General features: G+C 36.5%; 2 protein-coding genes across 3 annotated transcripts; both read right to left on the bottom strand.

The window, feature by feature from the left end:
* Window positions 1-440: 440 nt before the first annotated feature.
* On the bottom strand, window positions 441-15,662 carry golga1 (golgin A1). 2 transcript variants are annotated; one of them, XM_087798101.1, is made up of 24 exons: window positions 15,533-15,662; window positions 14,057-14,340; window positions 11,456-11,546; window positions 10,575-10,649; window positions 9,676-9,773; window positions 9,567-9,599; window positions 9,104-9,232; window positions 8,860-9,029; window positions 8,446-8,557; window positions 8,276-8,359; window positions 8,076-8,201; window positions 7,905-8,000; window positions 7,535-7,630; window positions 7,304-7,399; window positions 7,003-7,143; window positions 6,823-6,897; window positions 6,663-6,752; window positions 6,384-6,486; window positions 6,144-6,304; window positions 5,825-5,983; window positions 5,668-5,727; window positions 2,957-3,169; window positions 2,666-2,752; window positions 441-1,616 (listed from the first exon to the last, which is right to left on the bottom strand). In XM_087798101.1, the coding sequence occupies exons 2-24, from the start codon at window positions 14,183-14,185 to the stop codon at window positions 1,536-1,538; spliced, it is 2,505 nt and encodes an 834-aa protein (XP_087654227.1). In that variant the 5' UTR covers window positions 14,186-14,340; window positions 15,533-15,662; the 3' UTR covers window positions 441-1,535. The 2 variants fall into 2 exon arrangements, with proteins under 2 accessions (XP_087654227.1, XP_087654236.1); XM_087798110.1 differs by lacking the exon at window positions 10,575-10,649.
* A 934-nt stretch (window positions 15,663-16,596) lies between these two features.
* On the bottom strand, window positions 16,597-20,756 carry LOC148088591 (serine/threonine-protein phosphatase 6 catalytic subunit-like). Its single transcript, XM_087798088.1, has 7 exons — window positions 20,621-20,756; window positions 19,549-19,644; window positions 19,413-19,478; window positions 19,198-19,339; window positions 19,042-19,121; window positions 18,213-18,422; window positions 16,597-17,588 (listed from the first exon to the last, which is right to left on the bottom strand). The coding sequence occupies exons 1-7, from the start codon at window positions 20,693-20,695 to the stop codon at window positions 17,340-17,342; spliced, it is 918 nt and encodes a 305-aa protein (XP_087654214.1). The 5' UTR covers window positions 20,696-20,756; the 3' UTR covers window positions 16,597-17,339.
* Between the last annotated feature and the right edge of the window lie 2,015 nt (window positions 20,757-22,771).

The raw sequence follows: 22,771 nt of genomic DNA, 5'->3' as shown, positions 1-22,771 counted from the left end.
ATCTAAATATGGCAATAGGGTTTTTGATTTTAGGGCGTTTTTCCTCCTCTTTGAGACCATTTACAATAATAATAATAATAACACATTTTATTTATGTAGCACTTTTCATTATACATGACCTCAAAGTGCTACAGCAGTTAAAGCGTCTAAAGGAGACAGGTCATGCTCAATTAAAATGAATACATTAAACATTATAATTCCCCTCAAATATATTTAAGTGAAAAATTAAATAATATTTTTGGGGAATGAAGATGCTTTTGAGATAATTTTGGCATATTTAGCTTAATTTTAAAATAAATTTTCTCCTTTGTTTTAACCATTGTAACAGCCACTGAATAATTGTGTAGATGCTGAGGAAATGTAATTGTTCCCCAATGAGAATGAGAATGGAGATTCAGCTCACACTGTAAACAGTAAACACTGTAAACATGTTTCGACTGCACTCTGTTGAGGTTTATTGGTAGAAAAAGTGTGAAGAAACCATTTAAAGAGGCATTTATCAAATATTTTGAAGTAAAATTCACAACAGTAGTAGAGATTGCGTCATTTGACCCATTTCGCTCTTTAACACTCAACATGTACACCTTTTTTTTTTAAAGGAATGAAAATCATTGGGTTAAAAATAGACCAAAACAGTAAAAGGGCTCCAGTTGGAAGATCAATCAACATGCATGCAGATCTTTTGGTGCCTCTGAGATAAAACATATGATGGGATTATCTTACACGCATTGAAAGACGTGGTACTGGATTTTGAAGATTATAAATGATTAAGTAGTCACATCAATCCATGGATATCCACAACTTTTCAAAGCATACAGTATTTACAATACTCTCTTTATATACACACACATACGTGGAATGTATGTTCATTTACAGTAATAAAGGCAGGTAAAGGTATGTTCACCGTTAAATCACAGCATAAATCTTTTAATTCATGTCTTTGTCATTTTTGTCAAAGCCAAGCCAACAAGTCTGGGTGAAAAAGGTTTTAGGTCATAGGTCAAACAACATTTTACGAGATTGTAAGAGACTGGGGAACCTCCATCAGTTGCTCGTCCAGAGGACAGATAAGAGTGACTTAAAATTTATCTTTGACCCTTTATGAGGAAAACATAATATTGATGCTAAAAACTTTGTGATTGGTGTCTAAAATATTAAAATATGATTTCAACTTTTGGTCAGCATTTGCAAAATTCAATAATTGAAAAACATAAGAATTTTGTTGTAACCGGATGCTTCCTAGTGTTTTCCCTTAATTCACCTTGCAGTCTTTTACATGTTCTCAGAACAAAACATCTGAAGAAACGTGCAATTAACAACCATGCGCCGGCAATGGCTACAGTCCACTCATCCCCTCGTTACAAGGCATCACTAGCAGGATCGATCATTTAAAGATGGCCATGCAGTCATTCTCAATAGTCCCACTAGGAGGCTGGAGGCAGTCTGCTCAGCTGAGAGGTTGTTTTACTCTTCATCCTCCTAAAGGTGCAGCTGTACTGCCTCTCCATCGCTCCATCGCTTCATTTGGTTGAGTATCAGCTCCAGTGGGAGGATGAGCCCGAGATAGATGGTCGGATGATCCCCTTGGGGGACGGTTTGGAGCCGAACCAGGACATCTAGAACGCAAATAATCAAGTGAAAAAATATTAATCAGTCAATTGCATGAAATTAAAGGGCACCTAATGTGAAAACCCAACTCTCCTGACTTATTGACATGTTGTTAATGTTGAAGTCATCCTCTTCAAAATGCAGTAGGTCATTCATCATGTGTGACCAATCAGAGTAGAGTGGGCGTGGTTGCTTGGACGAGACTTCTCCAGCATTTTAAGTGGGCGGGGCTTACTTTTCTAATGTAAATATCTTTATTAAATGAGAGTTTTATGCAAAAAGAAACATACTGATCAGTATAATAGAGGTCCTAGAAAAATTTAACAGACACTTAAATCGAATCATTAGGTGCCTTTTAAGAATATGACAGCTCTTGGGTTTATAGACAAGTAACGGTACCATACTAACGGAGAGCAAAAAGGTTAACACAAATGGTGCCACAGCTTTTCACTGTCAGCTTAGAAACAACAAACAGAAGCTCTTACTGGCCCTCAGACCATAAAACTGGACTACTTGCCTCTGTCAAAAACCTGTTTGAATAGTTTTGAAAATGTATCTCCTCATCATTCTTTGCCAATGATCACTGGTATATTTCTGTTGTGTAGGTGGAGTCCCGGAACACATGCGCGTGTTATGGTAGTTAATTGCCGCAATACAATGTTTAACAAGTTGATAACAATATTTATCTTCATTATGCTTGGGATCGTAGACCGTTTTCATCACTTAAAATTCGGTCTCTAAAACAGTCTCTTCATCCACGGCTTCATCAAGATGGCCGATTGCAGTGTTAACTTATCTGGTTACAGTTAGGGTGACATGTACTAGTTGATATGTACTATAAAATGTGAAGGTTTTCAGAATTTGATTGGCTTTAAAGCGCAAAAGCTGTCGATTTGTTCTACTTCCTCTCGCACATTTATGCAAAAGTTATTCAGAGCAGAGACGTAAAGTGACTATTATACATCGCAACACTGATCAGAATTCTGCATTTCTGTAACACAAATACTAAGCATCATGCGGACATTAGGCTCAAAGTTGAGGCAGTAGGATCAGTGACCTTGTACTCCAGAGTTTGTTTCAGCATGTCTTCCTCCTCACGTGTGAAGTTCAGCAGCACTGACACAGCGCGGATTAGGTGGAAGGCCTGAAACCGAGGCGGAGACACAAAATAATTAATGAGCAAGACAGAAACCATTCCCAGTTGTGTATTTGTACTGTATGTTCCTAAAAGAGGACATAACCTTGGTATTCATCATAACTGAGTACAAGATAATTGATGTAGGTTTAAAGAACATACTTTGGCCAACTAGTACTCGTACAAACTATTAAGTACACCAAATCGACTCACCTCGGCTTCTCGACAGGACATGAACTTGAGGACGACGTGCTTGAGGTACTCAAAGTTGATTTCTCGTGAGTCGTTCAAGTCTGAGGTGTTCGTTACTACGGTGTTGGAAGTGGGAGGGCTGGGGCTGGGTGCTGGAGGCAGATCAGGACAAACCCTCTCCGTCTTTTCTGCTCTGCTCTCTTTTGCTTCAGCTTCTGGATCAGGCTTCAGCTTCTGAAATGAGTAAAATAAAAAAATAAAAACTGAAAAGAGCTCCAGTACAATATATATGTTACATATTTTAAAAACTGCAGAGTGAATAAACTCTCATAAAAATATCTACTGGTGGTTTTCAGTGCAATGCACTTAAATATTGAATATACTGAAATGAATATTCCACAGTGATATCTTTTAATGTCATGTATTTTATCCAATATTATTTTACTTGTGTGCATTAGAGAGCAACAATAAACAGATTATATATTAAGCATCACACGTAATAGTAAATTATTGAATGCTTTGTCAGTTGATAAAGTGGGAAGCCTCAACACAACAGCTCCATGTATTATGCATACCCAAATAATTATCTATTTAACTTTTGCAGTTTTTTCAAAATAAATTGCTTAAATTACTAGAAATAAAAACTTTAACAAGATGTATGCTGAAACCCTATTTAAAACTAAGATAATGATGATGAGAAAACATTTTTGGGAAAGATAAAGATTCATTGAAATGTTATTTGACAGTTAAAGCAACAATACTGTATAGTAAGTAAGTAATTATTAACCAAATTTAAAAACTTTAAAAGGCCAAGAATACATGGGGGCAAATATAGCAGTCCCAAGATAATTAAGAAAAAGCCTGCACAAATGAGTCTTGAGATCTTTCTTGAAGGAGTCAGTAGACTCCACCAAACGCAGAGGGAGAGGAAGAGCTCAGGAGCAACAATCTGGAAGGATTTCTTGGTGCGATTTGTAATGTAATAATTCGGCCGCAAAGGGAACTACTATAATTCGCCAAACACAGACTTTGGGTGATAATACTACTCCCGTGTGAATCCGAATGTCTGTGTTTGCCACTGTAACGGACTTCTAGGCCAGTGATTTTCAACCAGTGTGCCGCAGGAGATCATCGGGTGTGCCGTAGGAAATTATCAATGAATGGTCTATTTTCAAACTTCATTCATATATAAACTATAAGGCGCATCTGTCCCTTTATGACATGGGTGTCCAATACGTCGATCGCGAAGCAGATCGCTTGATTTAATAAAATATGATATAAGAAAATAGGAAAGAGAGCTTAGATTGGCTGCTGTGCATGTCAATCAAATAGTTATTGCGCCGATTGGTTGTCAATTTTATTGACATGCACAGCAGCCAATCTGAGCTCCCGCCTCTTCCAGTATACGCACGGCAAAGTTCATATGAATCAAGATTAAAAAGAGCAAAACGTGCAGACTTCCCGACAGTCATTTTACGCAATTGAGAAAAACGATATAGAATTTTAAGCTTGTTTTTTAAAATAATATATCAAACAAAACAATGCGCGTTTGATCGCGTCAGGTCTTCTCTACGAGAGTCACAGAAATATCTTGTCAGTTCCATTAAAGTCAAGCTGCAGGTTCCAATGAAAGCGCAACAAATGTCGGTTTTCCTCATGTGATCACGTGATCGAGGATACATCCTTAAAACATACTTGCATTAATACAACATCACATGATGACTATTTGTAAATGACCTTTATCTCACGAATATAATAAGAATACGCTGAAACCCAAACATGTTAAACAGGTGCAGGTGAGCCACACATTCTAATGACGCTCAGAGACATCAGACAAAGCAATGATAGTGTGAAGTTACTGGTTAACAGTTTTATTTTCGTTAAACTTCATCTAAAGATGTTTTAAATTTTTAATAATCCATTGGTAGCCTCTGTAAATGCAGTATTCTTGTTAATAATTGTGTATGTAAAATATAAACATTTACACTGGAGCACATCTGAACTCATTTACAATAGTGAGATTCAAATCAGACATGTTTAAAATTAACAAATATAAACTGTTCAAATTCATGTTTGAATACATATAGTCAATATATGTTTTTTAATGTATTTATACTATAAATACATTAAACAATATATTAACTATATGTATTACTGTGTTAGGGTGTCATTTTGTGTCATTTTGGTTGGTGGTGTGCCCCAGGATATATATAAATGTAAAAAAAATGCCGCGGCTCAAAAAAGGTTGAAAATCACTGTTCTAGGCACTCGCCATTTTGTTAATATTTACTTCTGCTGATTGGTTCCACTAACTTTCCGTTTCAGTAATTGCGCTCCTTTTTAGATCTGTATCTCTAAGTTATATCAGTAAAAAGGACTATTTTACAGGCTTACAGGCTTCACACGCTTATCCCGTTTAAATGAGTAATTTACAAAACACCTAGTCCCCAGGTTACACTTATCCCGTGCGAATAGGGCTATGGTCTTCATTTCAATTATCCCCACATATGTATTCAGAAGGCCAGGAAGGTCGTTTACCTTGACCCAGAGATAATACAAGGGTTATGTAACAAATGTACACGCAAAATATTACAAGAGCAAAAGGGAATTGATTAATACACTTGGGAAGGCAATGTAAAGGCATTTTAACGCCTATGGAAATGGTTTGTATGCCACAACGGTGCATGTTATGAATTGTCTTACACTGTGATATGCAAGTATGATTGTCTCACCAGTTCCTTTTGAAGTGTTCTTTTCAGCTCTGCCAGTCGCTGCTGGAGCTGCTTGATGGTCTGTAATACATAAATCACCAATTTTTACTTTGCAAAGGGTGAAACAATTTATCCTAAGCCCATGTGCTGTGTGATAATAAAGCTGAAGGATACACACCCTGCTCTTGTCACTGAGCTGTTGCTCTAGCTCCCTGTTGAGCTTCTGAACATGATCCAGATCATCCACAGTCACAGTACCATTCTGCTCTCCCTCATGCACTGCTGGGGAGTTTAGCTGCTCAGTAAGTGTCTCCACCTCCACCTCCAGGTATGAGATCTGCATACATAGAATCAACCGTCATTGAGGAGTGCCATGATGCAAGTCAGAACTCTTTCCTTAAGTTCACCGACAATACATCACATTTGCCTCAAGAACACAACGATAAACAACAAATGCATTTCATGCGAGACTCAAGAAGAAGATAGTAGGGACCGACCCGAGTCTGGCAGCTGTCGTGCTGCTGGATTTGGCTTTTGAGCGCCTCCCTGAGACTGTTCAGTTGAGAGTCTTTGTCCAGCTCCATCTGTTCCTGCTGTGAACACTGTTGAACCAGATCCTGCTGAAGCTGGACCAGCAACGCTTCTCGGCTCTGCACCTCTGCAATGTTCCAAACAACACACTTAGTCTACTGTAGCAATTAAAAGAAAAAAACATAGAGATTGTGTTGCTTCTCTACCACTTTGGAGGGTCTCAACGTCTTCTTCTTTCAGAGCAAGTGCCTTCTTTATCATCTGTAACTCCTGGCTTGTTTTTTCTAGACTTGTTGTTAATTCTCCAACCTGAAATCACAACAGAACACTGACCATCATATCAATAAACCCTCTTGCAATGTCCTTTCTGATCTGCATCCATGTAATTTGATACCAGCTTAGTAAATGCGTTTTGTGATTGATCCATTGTTAAAAGTTCCAACTGTACTTTAATTGTTAGGAAGTGAGCTGCACTGAAATCAGACCTGTGTTTGAAGCCCTTCCTTCTGTCGCCTGGTCTCCTCTAGAGCCTTGGCTATTTCAGTGCTCAGCATCTTTGTATTGTTAAGCTCCACCTGATAAGAAGAACAGCTTTGAATCATGCAGAATAAGGCATATTAGATGTGTGTTGTTTATTTGTCATACTGTGCATCGCTCCAGCTCCTCGGTCTTCTGTGTGATTAATGAGTTTGTCTCATCTCTTTGCTTCTCCACGTCAACCTTCGAAGCAAACACATAATCTTGACATCAAAACTTCTGTTTTTACATCCAGGCATTGAAAAAATTCTGTAATCCAAAAAATGTTTAAAAGGAAAAACAACTTACCAGTCTTTCTTGCAACATTTTTCGGTTAGCCTCCAATGACTTAATGTTGTCTTGAAGTCGCTGCGACTTCTCTTCTCCCTGCTTCTCAAGTAAACTCAACTGCTGATCCAAAAATGCTATTTCTGAACTCCACTTTCCTTGCTGAGACAAAATACAACACAAAAAAATAGTCTTAAATCTTTGCAGCAATCATGTTTTTATAAAGGACTGTTATTATTTTAAATTGAAGCACATGTATGTAAATTGTATCCATTTAAAGCAGCAGTTTGGAAGATAGAAATGTGCATCTTCTTATACTAACCATTTTGTCCATCTGGTTCTGTTTTTCTTCTATATGCGTCTCTGCTTGCTTTAGGTTCTGGGATCTCTGCTGGACTTGTTGCTCCAGCTCTGCAATCTGAAACAAAAAGATGAAAGCAAAAAAACAAACATTGAATAGCTGACGTTTATTGTGTCAAGAGAAATACCATCACTTGCTTTTTGAGTAAGGAAGCAGAAATTTGGAAGAATCATAGAACATCATCCATCTTACTTGAGCGTCTGTTCTTTCTCTGTAGCAGCGCGAGGAGTCGTCCTTGTGCCGTAAAAGTGTCTGAAGTTCAGTTATGTTGCCGCTCAGTTTAGAAACCTGTGGTCAGAGAGAAACGGAGATTTTACAAAATATTATTTTATAGGTCTGATGGACACCATCTTGTTTGCAGTAATTATTGTTGAAAGAATCTGTATTTTTAAAAAAAAGATTGTTATTTACAAGGACTGATAAATGTAAAATATATAAAATGATGGAGGTGCAAAATATATCATCCATTAGCTTGGTTGTTAAATAAGACTTTAATATACTGTAAAGTACATGTATATTTAATAACTGCACTGGAATTACTATTTGATTTGCTGGCGGTTACCTGTGCTTCCAGAGAGCTCACAGTGTCTGCATGGTTTGTCCGCACAGCCAAAAGTTCTCTCCTAGTCTCCTCTAGTCCTTGTTCAAGACTGGATTTCTTCAGAGTGAACAAGAGACCAGATTAAATTACAAGCATGCAAGTCAACCTGTAAGTGGAGGCATTGGACTCTACCTCTAACAGCATCTCCTGTAGATGCTCATCCTGGCTCAAGTTTCCCTGCAGTCGTCTTTCTAGTGAGTTGACTTTCTTTTGCAGCTCTGACAACAAGCGATCCTTGTCCTCCTCCGTCACAGCAGCCTGGACATCAAGGGTGTCACAAAATAAAAGTACAGTGTGGTCAATCAATTTCATTTTTTACTATCAGTGCTAACCTTTTGTTGTTGCAACTTGAGAGAATCATGTTCCAGTTGTAGGTCACGAAGGGAATTCTCTAACGAGGACATTATACTCTGTGACTGTAAAATAAAAAGCAGTAAAAAGACTGTTATGTCGGCCCTTTTCTCTGTTCAGCTGAAAGCATTCTTTACTGTAAGAAACCAACCTTCTGAAAGTCGTCAGAGACCTGATGGATCACTAACTGCAGCTCTTCACACCGAGTTTCCGTTTCCCTCAGCTTCCTGTCAGCCTCTTCTTTGAGCAACAGCAGTTCCTCTCTGTCACAGCATTCAAAGCATTAATACAATTCACCAGAAAGATGGATTGTTCTCTCCAACGGGGCAGGCGGGCGGGCGGACGGACGGACGGACAGACGGCTGGATGGATGGATTTTCTCAATTTACAAAAAACAAATGTATTTAAAAAAGGGTTTATTAATATTTTTTATACATAGTAGATGTATATAAATTACCTGTATAAAACATTTTGGTTAAAACTGAAAATAAACATTAACTTAAGATAGTTATTGACCTAATGATTCATAATGTAATGTGACAATGATTATTTAACTGTGACTTACCGTTCTATTTCTAGCTCAGAGTTGACTCTGGACATCTCGTCATGCTGTTCTTCTAGTGCTTTAAGTTTTCCTCGGGTCTCAGACAGCCCCCGTCTTGCCGAGTGAGCTTCTGCTTCTTTCTGGTGGAATTCCCGCTCCCTTTGAGCCAGCTGTTCTTCTTTCTTCAGCAACTTAAATTAAAAAAAATGTTATAAGGCTGACAACAACCATCAGAAGCCCCGTAGGACTGAAGAGCTAAACGTACCATATGCTTGACTTTGGCCAGCTCCTGCTGTTGAAAACCCTCAAGCTCATCAAGGTCATCCCTCTTTTGAAAGAGCACCAAGCTCTGCTCCATCATCTCATCCAGACGTGCCGAGAGTGCTTCCTTCTCCTGAAACCAGGGACACAATAGTTACATTCAAAACATCAGTTCTCGTGGATAGCGAAAATCATGTGTCATACTTAATAAATCATTAAAATATGATGTACTTTATGTTCTCAATCCTTACATCCATTACCAATATTTATGTAGCACACTTTCATCTAAATCCATTCCTATGATTCATCTTAACATTTGCCATTTAAATTCTAGAAGGTTTCAAAATCAATCATTTATGTAAGTGTGTAGTGGTCATAATGTTTATATACAGATCTATATACAGATTACAAAGGATCTTTGTACACGTGCCACACTAGACTAGTATGTATCATCAGTAAATGTTCACCTTTTCGACAGCTGCAATTTTCTCCAGCCATTCCTATAGAAAGGGGATGGGAAAGAAAAGTTACCTAGTACTTACCAGTGTCCTTTAACGTGTGAAAAAAATAACTAACCTGGTCTTTCTTGTCCAGTGCTAGCATCATACCCTCCGATATTTTGGCCTGATTAGACTGGTGGAACTCATTCTGCTCCTGACGTTTCTTTAATGTTGCTGCTCAGAGACAGTGAGAGAAGGCAGGGAAAGAGACATGGAGAGATGGACAAGCAGAAAGATGTGCAAAGAGAAATTAAAAAGCTGAAAAGGTGTTAGTAAACTTTAAAAGCTTCAGTCAAATTGACAGATATGGCAACCCAAGAAGCATTGTTAAAAAGCAGGGGTTGGTTGACAATTGAGAAATCTGATTAATTAAAACCTTCTTGATATTCAAAGTCTTGATATCTTCATCATAACTCACAAAATAACTACCTTTTCTTTCTTCACAAAGTTTAGCTCTGTACAAGCTTTCACAAACCTGCAGCTTCTGCAATTCTCCAACAAAGATCATTACACAGAAGTAATACATTTGGAGTCATTGCTATTTTTGTGATCATCAGATCAGTGCTATTTAGGTACCACCCTAGATTTAAATATCGCTTTAAAGGTTCATGACATTAACATTAAATAGCTGTTAAACACATGAAAAATCCAGATCTCTGTTCATGCATGTAAAAGACATTTATATTTTTGGCAAATATAGTTAAACACAGAATATCCGGGTACTTGCTTATGAAAATTGGAGAAATCCATGAATTTCAAGCTGATAACAAGAGTTTCAAATGAAATTGAATAATCTTAACAGAACCCTTTTGATCAAAAAATAATGCAAATTATTTCACATAATGTTAATGTGAGGTTAATCTATAGTTTAATTTGTTGCAATCACTATAGGAACACAGCCACATTTTAGGAAAAGTATTGCAAAAATCAGGAAATGTGGAAAAAGAAGATAGTTTGTCTGAAAGAGGTACATACAATCCTGGTGCATTTCTAATGCAATTTCAAGCTTCTCCTTAGTCTTCTGCATAATTCGTAGCTGCTCAGCATAGTCTAGTGTGGGTAGTGTGGAGACCATGATGGAGGATGGAGTTTACACACCAGAAACACAAACAAACAAAGACGGGAGCAAGCAATGTCAGAGAAAAGGGAGTGAACATGAGGAGAGGGAGAAAGCAAAGGGAGAATATGGTTGAGAAATAATGGGAGTCATGATAATCTTCTCTGTTAATCCTGGTAAAATAAATGCACATTTAACCTACTGCTAATGTGACAAACACACCCATAGGAAAGACAAGGGATCCCATACACATTCCAATGATAATGAATAAAAAATCTTCCAGAATTATACTATGTACAAGATGAGAAATATGTTACCAGTTGAACCTACCAGAAAAAATAAATATTTTTCTTTCTTTTTTTTTTATCCAAAATTTTGAGTCAGGGCAAGATAGTTATCATCACATGGTACTACATATTAACATTAAATTTGTGAAAGTATGATTTATACGATAACCCTTCTATTGAGATGACCACCCTTGAACTAGAATAGTTGATACATCATATACAAAACTGACAACTGGTGACTTTAATTTTTAGAAGTTTAAAATAAACATGATGTTGTAAAGCACAGGTGTCAAACTGGTCCAGAAAAGGGCCGAGACGGTGCAGGTTTTGGATCCAACCAGTCAAGCACATATAGTTGAACCAATCAATTAATTGTTGTTTGTCTAAGCTGACACCTGGTTCGTTAACTCATGTGTGCCCTTTTCTGGACCAGTTTGACAACCCAGTTGTAAACTATGCCATGTAAGCTGAAATGTATTGCATGTTGTTAAATGTGTGATAATAATATTTACCAGAGAGCTTTGCTTCCAGCTTGCGGATCTGACCATTCCTCCTAAGTAGCTGGGCCGGCATGTCGTCCCTTGAACTGCTTCCATCAGATGCCTGAAGAAAAAGATCAAATTAGTATTTGATGTGTGCAAATTATAAATAAGTACGCAAGAAAATCAATTGATTTTGCAACATCACTCTTGGAGCATGGGTTACTTGGATACCATGGATAGAACCTTGTCATAATTCAGGCGGACAGAGGGTTAATTCTAAAGTGTGGGTGTACGTACCAGATAAATTCAGCTTAAGGATTTACACAAGTCATGACGTCACATATTTATAGCTATGGTGAAAGACAGGGCACCTTCAATGTTAGCACTCAAGAGTAAATAAGAACCATAAAATAAGAACCACAAATGCAACACTTTTCATATCATGGCACGTTAAAAAAAAGGTAAGCCTATGAAGAGAGCAGATCTTTGACAGAAAAAAAAACGACAGATAAAATGCCTAAACAGCTTGAACTTTTCATCTGACGAAAACTAATTAAAAAATAAACAAACGTTAAAATGCCATCTAATGTCTGTAGGAGGATTAAAACATCTTGTGAAAACATCAGACGCCTTTAATAAACGGATCCCTGTTGATTTTAGAGCAACCATTTAATATTGACAGTGACTTAACCAAGCCTTGGGCATTTTGTCTGTACACATGCTTGCTAAATAAGGTTGTTCTACTCTCTCATTTTGTGCCACAATGAAGCTGTGTTGCCTCCATTATTTGAGAATGTTGGGATTCAGTTACTCCTTGGTATGTTTTAAAATCTATCAATTTGTATTTCAATTCAAAGACTGATTTTTCCACTCTTTTTAATTAAAACTTTTTCATTTTAAAATAATGATGTTTTCCTTAACAAAATGACTAATCACGATTAATGTTTTATTTGTCACAATATTGATTCAATATTACTGTGATAATTATTTTGGCCATTAGCGTAAATAAAAAATTGATGAATGATTGAAATTTGTTGGAACAATAGAAACCAGAAACATTTCAAGTGACTTAGATACGATATTTGACCTATTCAAAGTTTAGAGGTAATAAAAATGAACATCTAACCCTTTTGCTATAGCTCTTTGTGCACAAAGGAAATGGTGTCACATTTCAGCCAACAGAAACTCCAATCGGCTTCAATAATTTAGCAGAGGATAGCTGCGCGAACTACCGCCTAAGGATCTTCCACTGACACTAACAGGCCACTCAAAACACAGCAAACTTTGGAAGTTCCTCGAACAAAGGGAAGGAGAAGATGTGGTGTGACCAGTCAAACGGAAAATAATGACAACAAAGAAACTACCCTGCATGTTTCTATTCCTTCAAAGAACTTGTAAATCCTGCCCAGTTATCATAACTTCATTTAGCTTCCTTAATAATACAGGCCAAGCCAGGGAAGTAGCCATACTTTGCAAGATTAAGTAAAAGTTTTCGTAATTCATTATTCAGTAATTAACATTTAAATGATTCACTAGTATAGGGTAAACTGTTTATAACATATTGACTAAATGTACACAGGGACTGTAACAGGGAGTCTAGTCGTTAGCCCTTTGTCACATAAACTCTACCCAGAGCAAGTATTTATAAGTGTATCATCATCTCGATTGATTTTTATTTATTTATGTGTTGTAGGATATGTTAACAAAATTCAACACGCTGTTGAATTATATTTCAGTTTGAAAATACATGAACAAAATTTAAGAACTTTTTTTAAACTTAAACACTTTTTAAAACACAGGAGGATCCTGAAATCATGCATCTGCCCTTAATGCTTAAACGCACAATATTGTGATTAGCTGAACTAGGCACATTAACTCAGCAGTCCCTACACATTAGCAAAGGATTGTGGACTTTTTGGAAGTGCACAACAAAAGACATCTTTGTGGCCTTTGAGGCTTGCATCAGTCAACTTTAACTGAAAATGATGTGGCAAATACAAACATCTTTTTTTGATGCAAGACTATTTATAAGCATCATTAGATTAAGATAAGATGAAAAATTACCTGCGGCTGATTTAATTTTTGTTCTTAAATCAAGCACATATGGAATCACCCAGGCTAATGAGGATGCAGTATAAGGTTTTTAAGAAGCTACAGAGGAATCATCAGTAGAACTAGCTGTTTTTTTATTAAAGTCAGATGCAGGAAAAAGATATACAGGACTGTGCTAGAGTAATAATAGGGGGAATCAACGGGATTCATAAGGCATGTTATTAGTGTTCACTCTCCTAAAATAAAGTGGCACATGACATCAACTCAAAGATCCCCTCTTCCCTGACTTGTAATCTTCTTAAAACAATATTCTCTAGTAATCTACCCACATTTTCAGGTCTTGTTTAAAACATTTTCATACTTTCTTTTTTAAAAATCAAATATCAAATAGTTTTAGTAATTTAATGTCTTTATTAATATTCAAGCTAATAACCTGAGCTACATACTCAATTATTCTTCACTTTTCAAGATGAGGATCTTTAAATAATAATGAAAAGGTTAAGGTTTGTCAAAGTGGATGCAATGGACAAAACATTATAGGAAGAGTTGAAATGAAAAACAAACTCATATTATACTTACAAAGTCATCTCCAGAGTCTGCCCCGACAGAAGTAATGGATTCCTTGCTGATAGTGCGGGGAATACGGACTCCGCTGCGTGGTGCTGTGGCTGCCTCTTCTGCAAGCTTCTTCTTTAACTTGGCAAACATCTCTGCCCTCTAAGTATGGTGATCAGGAGTGCGAACTGCAGTTTTGGCAGGGTGCTGGGACACCACATGTGGGGAAGGGGGCTCACATCACCTTTTCATGAATGATCCTTATGCTGAGCAGCTTTGAGTAAGTCCAAAGTTTAGGTCCATAACGTCTTTAAAAGAAGAGTGAGATGCTGGTTAGACTTGTTTTTGTTTACATATAAACATTTCATACATTGCCATTTTTAAAAAGGGATTTCAATCATCTAAATAAAAATAGATTATTTTCCCATTCGGCCAAATGTTACCCACTGTCCTGGTTGTTCCACTGTTTGATCATATTTCTGATTCTGTAAACCATCTAATTCACCACTCAAAAATCAATGTTTAAATGTCTGACACATTAACTCTTTCCTACATACAGAAAGAAAGTCTTTGACTCAATAAGAATATTCATAAAGCCTCAAGTTACTATTAAGGCTTAGAACATGTTGGGTAATAGTAGTAATAGTATTTGTTTACTAATGAAGACATGGTATATGTAACACTGCCACACTCAAACGGTGAAATTGTCTTTGTCAGGTGCTATTATGTAAACTTAAATAGTAAGTAAGTAAGTAAGTAAAGGTTATTTCTAAAGTGTCTTTCTAGACCAGGGCCATAAAGCGATTTAACAATCAAAAACAATACACAGTGCCATTTAAAAACACTATTTGAACACCGGTAAAATAAAATACACACTTTTTTTTCATTATTTAAAGACAAAGTGCAAGACTGTCATCACGGATGCTCCTATCCAGATGCAACATTTAGTCCTCGTGCCATCCAATTGTATAACTATTATTCTGTACTTATAATAAGGACTTTAGTAACTTTTATACATTTATTATGTTTTACATCTTAATGTGTTTTTCTGTGCACTTTGTTATTCTGTTAGCTGCTATGTAGTGACAACATTTCCCATAGGATTTTCCCAAGGGAACGAAAAAGGTTCCATCTATCTATCTATCTATCTATTTGTATTTCTGTTAACATTTTCATAAATTTTACCCAATCTAGTTTTTGGTCTATGTTTTTAGTATAGTCAGGACTTTAATCTCATTATACATTGCAGTTAAAACTACAAAGAAATATAAAGGGTTAAACAAAAACGTTGATTTTGCAGTTAGATCGAGAATGTTTTCACAAAGGAGATAATGAACAGGGTTTAAGCTTCCAACTGCAGTTAAATAATAAAATATATTATTTTCCATGAATTTGTAAATTCATATGTCACTGTTGTAGCAAACAGCTAGCCAGCTAGCCTCCACAGCCACAACAATACGAGTCACCATCGCGTGATGTTGGCCACACTAGTCAACTCACCTTGTGAATGTCTCTGTATAGTTTTGTCTGAGCAAGAAGATCCCACTGATCAGTAATGTTGTTGAATATGAGGACGAGGTGTTTGACAGGATAGTCTCCTCCAGCAGACGAGCTATACACGTAATCACCAAACAGATGACTGATGACGAGCGGCCTTCAGTCGCTTCTGATTGGACACGAGACGGGAAGAGGCGGAGCGTCTCGAACAGCAATGTGCGCTTCTAGTGGCTAAGAAGCGACAATGAAATGTAAACAAACTTAATCAATTATTTCAAAGAATATAACTTCTATATAAACAACAGTTTGATTTTCAAGTTGTATTATGTCAAATGTTTTTAGAATGCAGCTTTTGGTGCTTGTATTTGTCCAACATATTAAACACAAAATGTTAAAATGAAAGTGGGGAAGTACAGTGGATCCATGATCAACAAATCCCATAGATTTCCATCATTTTACAAAAAAATGTTTAAGGCATATAAGAGAAACTTCTTTATCATCAATAGTTGAATTCATTTAAAGTAAATAATAAGATATACAGTAGAGCAAACAATTGCATATGCAGGTTACTTTATACTAGTTACTATCTATAATAGTTTTTTGTATACAAAATCATTGCTTATGTTGGAAATAGAGGTTTGTTGGTAACAATATATACTTTATACAGTCTGTAATGTTTTTTTGTTTTTATTTAGAAGGTTTGTTTATATTTACAATCAATATCTGGGCAATTCATGTTTGCATGGGCACAACATGACATTCTGATGCAATACACCATTAATGTTACAGGGTCTTTTTGAGATTGGTGTTACTATACTGCCTTTTCAAATTGTACTTTTACAGTGTGAAAAAATAATTTTCATTCTTCTGATCTTTAATATCAATAAACTCAATCAATATCAATAAATACACAGTATATACTGTAAATATAAATGATATCAACAAAAGTTATATCTATCTATCTTTACCTCATACACTATAATGCACTTTTGACATTGAAATGCTGAAAGTAGAGTTAGATAAACCACGAGGTTTCCAGAACTTAGTATCAAATCAAGATCCAAGAGTTGCTTTTCCATTGATTTATTAAAAGATCACAAAGTAATACAGTGTTAAACTCTTTAAATGCCTATTTTTATTTGCTGTATTATTGACATCTTCACACATATTTTAATACATTAGCATAAGAAAATAAAATTAAGTAGAACATTTAGACATTGGACAAAGGCCTACAGACCATGAGCTCATTTGAATAATTCTTCAATGTATTACAGTCACGAAGCAGAGTCTCAAAGTTCATGAATCAACGGATAAGATAGGGATGCAATCTTGCATGTAAATGTTGTGGCGCTGGAAGACAAAGAGAGCATGACAGACATACAAGAATATGTAGTTCATATGAAATAAAAGTATGACTATTTACTAATAAATGCTGTACTTTATACATATTGAATGTTAAATGCATTTAAAGGCAATCACACAACCCCATATAATTTAATTATGTAACAGCAAATCTTATACAGTTGTTGTGATGGAATTTAATTTCATCTAAAAAATGAAAGTAAAGTTGAAAAAAAAAATGCAAGTCTTAGCCAAGCAACCCACGCCATCAGACAGATTGATTCATGGTCATTATGACCACATTTTCTGATAAATACATGTAAAGTTTCATATAGTAATACTGCCACCTAATGCCTTCCAGAACGTTAACTGCGATACATGTACACAAGAGCAACACCAGAATGGCACCAATATGCACTGAAATATACAAACCATTCATCTCTTCAAAAGCTGTCAGCTTTACATCTTATTACAGGAAATATGGTGTGGTTGTCCTGGGGGGGATGACCCTCTCAGAGTCAGGCACAGCTCGGAAGAGCTTAGGCTCTCTTGTGTTGGCGTCCTTGAAGACCATTATGGAGGCAATGTTGCCACAGCGATAGCAGTAGTTTGGTGCTGACCACACAGTGACCAGCTTCTCGTCGAACATGAACTTGAACCCTTCATGGACGAGCTGATGCGCTCGGCAGATGAGCTTCAGGTTGTTGATATGAACGAACTGCAAGATAAAAAGGATTAAATACATGACACCAGAAGTGTGCATCTAAAAAGGCATTAATAAAAATATGACTCTTTGTCACTTTAGGCCATGTATGACTACCATTTGAAAGAGCCTTTAAGCCAGTATCTGGATAAGAGCTTTTCCTTTAAATATAAATACCTAATTTTTTAAAAAAATATTCATCTCTTATGTGCATGTTTATAAACGCCCCAATTGAATTGAATGGTACTTCCCGCCATATGTTTATTGTACCCTTGAATGAACCAGGCTTGTGAAAGTCCACAGTTATATTCCTGACAACTTGACAGATTTCTTTTGACTTTTCCATGATGTCACATAATAAAACAACTCATAAATAAATAGGTCAATTAACCAATGAGTTTTCAAAGACATGAAATCATCATCCAGGCCTTGAGAATATAAGAGACTGTCAGTATTTGAGTTTTGGGCAAAGTCATAAAAACATTAAATAATTTTAATTTGAATAATTAGTCATCCGAATTTACCAGAAACTGGAACAAAAGTTGGAAAAAAAAGTTTTTCAACCAATATGAAGCTAGTGTTCATATCTCAACTCATTCATGTTTTAGCTCATTTCCCTGCAAGATCACATTGACCTACCTCATTGGTGACCTTAGCACCAAAGAGCCACCCGGCTCCTCTGGGGCTGATGGCCCATGTATCAACATCCTCCGGGTCTGACCACACCAGATCACAGAAGGCACCTTTGTGAGGAATCTCCTGGTTCCTCTCGATGGTCCGAATCTGATCTAAAGTTTTGATGTCAGGCGAGAGGCCTCCGTGTACACACAAGACTTGCTCGTCCATCAGCTGATAAAAGAAAAATGGCACATCAAAGTAATGACTGAACAGAAAGTCATTTAACTCTTGTTTTAAGGGCAACTAATGTGTCTCTTAAATAGATGTTGGGGGTAGCAGCGAGGTTTATCAACGCGCATCATCAACCCCGGCAGTCTTTTCCTCCAAGGTACTCTTTGTAAAAACAAAAAGCTGGCTAGTGATTATAGCTTGCTGGAGTAGTGAAGATCATTATATCGTCTTAATGGACTCCGCTCTCATAACCTCTTGTTTGCTGAGATTTCATAAGGGGGTGAACTTTATAAGTAATAATAAATAAAGTAATAAGTAATAACTTTAAAACATTGTTATAATGAGGGACTAACTACATCTTGGAGAGGAAGACTTCAACATCTGAAACATGCGAGTAAGTCAGGAAAGTTGGGTTTTCACGTGAGTTGCCCTTTAAGAAGGTGTCTTGGAAGAATACAACTTGAATAGCAATTTTCTTTTTCTAAGACTAAAAAATCAAGGTTATTCTGTTTTTAAAAACAGAAGACTGAAAATAAAAAAGACTGGTTTATGATTATAATGATTGACTTTTTACATGTAGTGACAGTTTAGAGGCAATGGTTGTCATTGCTACACTTACAGCTGCAACCGTTAGCATGTCGAACACTTTGGTGCAATACCTCCAGGCATTTGCATTTCCATACTTGGTCTGGCACTCATCTGCAGCACAGAAAAGCAGAAACTAAATATATTTGAAACAGAATAAAAATCCACTTAAATATTTCCACAATCTCACCATAAAAGCCATAGACTTGAGTTATTTGTCTGCTCTCATGATTCCCCCGGAGAAGTGTGATTCGGTCAGGCCACTTAGCTTTCAACACAAGTAGGTAGGTGAAGGTCTCTAAACTGTAGTATCCCCGGTCAACAAAGTCCCCCTGCAGGGCGATGACGTGATTTGTTATTGGGGCACATAAGTTCTATGACTAAAGAACGCAGTACTTTACAAACCATGAATATGTAATTTGTGTCTGGAACTTGGCCTCCTGTTCGGAAGAGCTCACAAAGATCGTAAAACTATAAACAAACAAAATAAACAGTAAAGCGAATGTTTCAGCAGTTTTTGGAGAAGTCATGCATTTAGTACCTGGCCATGAATGTCTCCACATACTGTTACAGGAGTTGACACTGGCTGTACGTTGGACTCTTCCAGTAGTAGGTCACACACATAGTCGCATAACCTCTGAAGATAAAGCATGAATGAATGTAAAGCTTTAATATAGAAGAGTGAGATAATGCAAGACAGAAATCCTCAAGACCAGTTACCCAAATTTGCCTGTTCCATTGTAACCTGTATTAGCTAAAAACAATAGATAATAGATTGTGTCATATTCCTACCACTTTGATCTTCGATGGTTCTAATAAGACAAATGAAAAAATTAAATGTCACTCATTCTATTAATATCTTAAAATGAATGAAAAGTACTTGTTGTGCAGACAAAACATTTTCTTTTGCTTTTTACTCCATGATGAGGTACAGCATTAGATTACTTAGAATGTTGGATCAACAAAGAAAACATGCATAATGAACAGAACAAAATGATCTCTCATATACATTTACCAGAAACTTGGACAGATGTATTTATAGGTTGAATTTTGAAAAGTATGAAATAACAGGAATTGGTGCACTATTGTTCTTCAAGTTCTTGTCTCCCTTTGGTGCGACTCCATGCATAACATTACGTTTAATTCCAACACAAAATGTATATAATGTTTGCAACCAAGTAAATTAACGAACCTTTGTGAGGATGCCGCTGTCTTTTTTCATAACTACACACAACTACACTGAACACGGATTTGATATTTGAGTCACAATGGGTCACGTGGGAACCAGTGGTGATAATGCACATCACTAGAAGACTCACCCTAGTTATAAACACTTGACAACCAATCTCTTATGGATGGAGGCGTTTCAACACAAGCACTTGCATTTTCCAAAATCCTTCAAACGATGACTATCACATACTAACTTTCTCGGGCAGGATGAAGGTTGTCAACACTAACTGATATCTGTAGCTTCAGACCTGTACTGCGGTGACACCTCCTCAGGTTAGCTGCGGCTAACATCAGCTAATAATACGGTGAAAGCATCAGAGGCACACGAACAGTCCTAACAGCAGGTTCTATAAAAACGTCATTGTGTGGAGAATGTACTTTACCTTGAGATCATTTTCCGGAAGGTATTTACATTGCATCGCGATCTCCGCATATTTATCCAAATCTAGAGGCGCCATTGTGAACAGTTATCTGCGCGTGCGCAATTTCCTGCATCCCCGTCACTGACTCACTGCTGCCACTACGATCTGTTGAAGCTGATGCACACCTTTGATCCGCCAGCTCACCTTTATCGACCAGAAAGTCACCATGAGAAATAAAGACACGAACGATCGTCCATCAAGGGTGTCACTCGTTCCTCTATGAAGTTCACTGTTGAACATAAATTGCATATTATTTCATCATCATCATCATCATATTCTACATCAGGGTGCACGAGACTTTTTTCCTCTGGGGGCCACATAAGTTTTCTATTCTGATGGGGGGCTGGGGTCAGTTTGTAACAGAAAAAGTGTGACGATTGCAGGGGTGCCTAAAAGTGAAACAACGTTTTACAGAAAGCCAAACATTACCCAAGAACCCTTTCCGGGTTATTCACAGAAAAACAGTCAGGAAATAAATAATAACACTATTTATTAAATAAACCATAACCAAACAACCCTTGGTGTTCTGTATGATATCAAAATTGTAGGCGCTAAAATGTTTATATTTTTCAAACCAAACCTTCTCAAATAGCAGAAAGTGTAAGTAGGTGTAGAATATAACAACAAAAAATATATATATTCTGGATTTTTATTTACCTACTCTAAAAATAATTTGCTATATATATATATAATTTAAAAAATGTTTTTCCGATATTGTTCCAAGAGCCGTTTATTTGTAGTTTGGGAACTCTTCTAAATTATAATTATCATCATTATTCTAGAACTATTATCTGGAGTTGGGTAGTGAATGCAAGGTCTTCACCAAATCCCCTATGTCTGGCTCTGTAATTGGTAGGTCCCTGGCCAGGGGTTCACCTGGTCACAGGTCTGCCCCAACCACTTACACTGGCTCCTTTCAATGTGGGGAAGTAGTGTGTCTGGTAAAGAGATCACATTTCTACTATAAGATACTTTAAGGATAGTTCCGAGGGTATGGAGTTGGTCTGTTTGTTGCACGAGAAGAATAGAATCTTCTTTGTATCATATAATGCAATTATCGTTTCTCGTCAGAGACCTCAGTTTAAAACATCAACAGTGATTTACCCTATTGATGTTATCAAATCAAGATGTGTACGTTAGTAAGTTAGTACGTTATTATTATTTTTAACGTGACTTTCTTAGACCAGGGTCACAAAGCGCTTAAACAATTTAAAACAATACACAGTTAAAAACCATGCTTTAAAAGGCCAAGACAACAAAGAGACAAACACAACGACCCCAAGAAAATAAAGAAAAAGCCTGCATATATAAAAGGGTCTTAAGATGCTTCTTAAAGGAGTCAGTAGACTCCATCAAACACAGAGGGATTTGTGGCATCTATGTGTTTACTCCAGGTAGTACCACTCAAGTATTACACTCAAGGTAGCAAGTTCAAGTCGTGTTTGATGGCATAGCAACTTTTGCACTTTACTATATATTTCTACTAAAAAACTAGGAAAACATTCGACCCTCTTTGTCACAAGATGGCGCCAGAGCCCACTCAATACATTTTTACTTGGCATGAAGGCTCGCTTCCATAGAGATGTTAACCAAACCTTTTTCTTGTATAACGTATTTAAATTATTTTTCTAGCTTTTATGTTTGTTTTGTTGTGTTCATTTATATGTCACAAGCATATAATTCTAGTTCTAATTTCGTTTTCTTTCATGGTTCATGTTTTGAATGAGATAGATGCAATACCTACCAAAAACATGTTAATGTTCTCATGTTACAGCATTGAAATTCATTTTATTATCTTAATAAGGATATTTATACGTTAGCATTTTATTTTATTTTATTTTTTTTAACTTAGATAATCATCTATTGGATCATATTACAATTAAGGTAAGGTAAGGTAAGGTAAAACTTTATTGATCCCTCAGGAGGTCTCCTTCGGGAAATTGTTTTTTTCCAATAGCCACAGAAAAAAACAGCAATTTTTCATAAAAATAAATCAAAATAAAATAAAATAAGAACAAGAACAAATAGAAATAAAGTGAACGAACAAGATACAATCTAAGTCTAAAGATAAAGATAAAGAATATAGATCAAAGAAAAATAACAAAGACAAAG

Source organism: Callionymus lyra, chromosome 1 (assembly GCF_982586985.1).
Source record: "Callionymus lyra chromosome 1, fCalLyr1.hap1.1, whole genome shotgun sequence".
NCBI classification, from domain to species: Eukaryota; Metazoa; Chordata; class Actinopteri; order Syngnathiformes; family Callionymidae; genus Callionymus; species Callionymus lyra.
Note: the sequence above shows the minus strand (reverse complement) of the source record. Positions and strands in the feature narration are given on the sequence as shown.

Excerpts from the sequence above, each read along its gene's own strand:
- LOC148088591 (XM_087798088.1), bottom strand. The coding sequence starts at position 20,695 with ATGGCGCCTCTAGATTTGGATAAATATGCGGAGATCGCGATGCAATGT. Across the intron at positions 19,340-19,412 it reads ACACAAATTACATATTCATG|GGGGACTTTGTTGACCGGGG; the intron begins GTTTGTAAAGTA and ends ATCGCCCTGCAG. Across the intron at positions 17,589-18,212 it reads GTGCTAAGGTCACCAATGAG|TTCGTTCATATCAACAACCT; the intron begins GTAGGTCAATGT and ends TTTATCTTGCAG.
- golga1 (XM_087798101.1), bottom strand. The coding sequence starts at position 14,185 with ATGTTTGCCAAGTTAAAGAAGAAGCTTGCAGAAGAGGCAGCCACAGCA. Across the intron at positions 8,558-8,859 it reads TCTGAGCTAGAAATAGAACG|AGAGGAACTGCTGTTGCTCA; the intron begins GTAAGTCACAGT and ends ATGCTGTGACAG. Across the intron at positions 6,898-7,002 it reads AAATGTTGCAAGAAAGACTG|GTTGACGTGGAGAAGCAAAG; the intron begins GTAAGTTGTTTT and ends TTTGCTTCGAAG.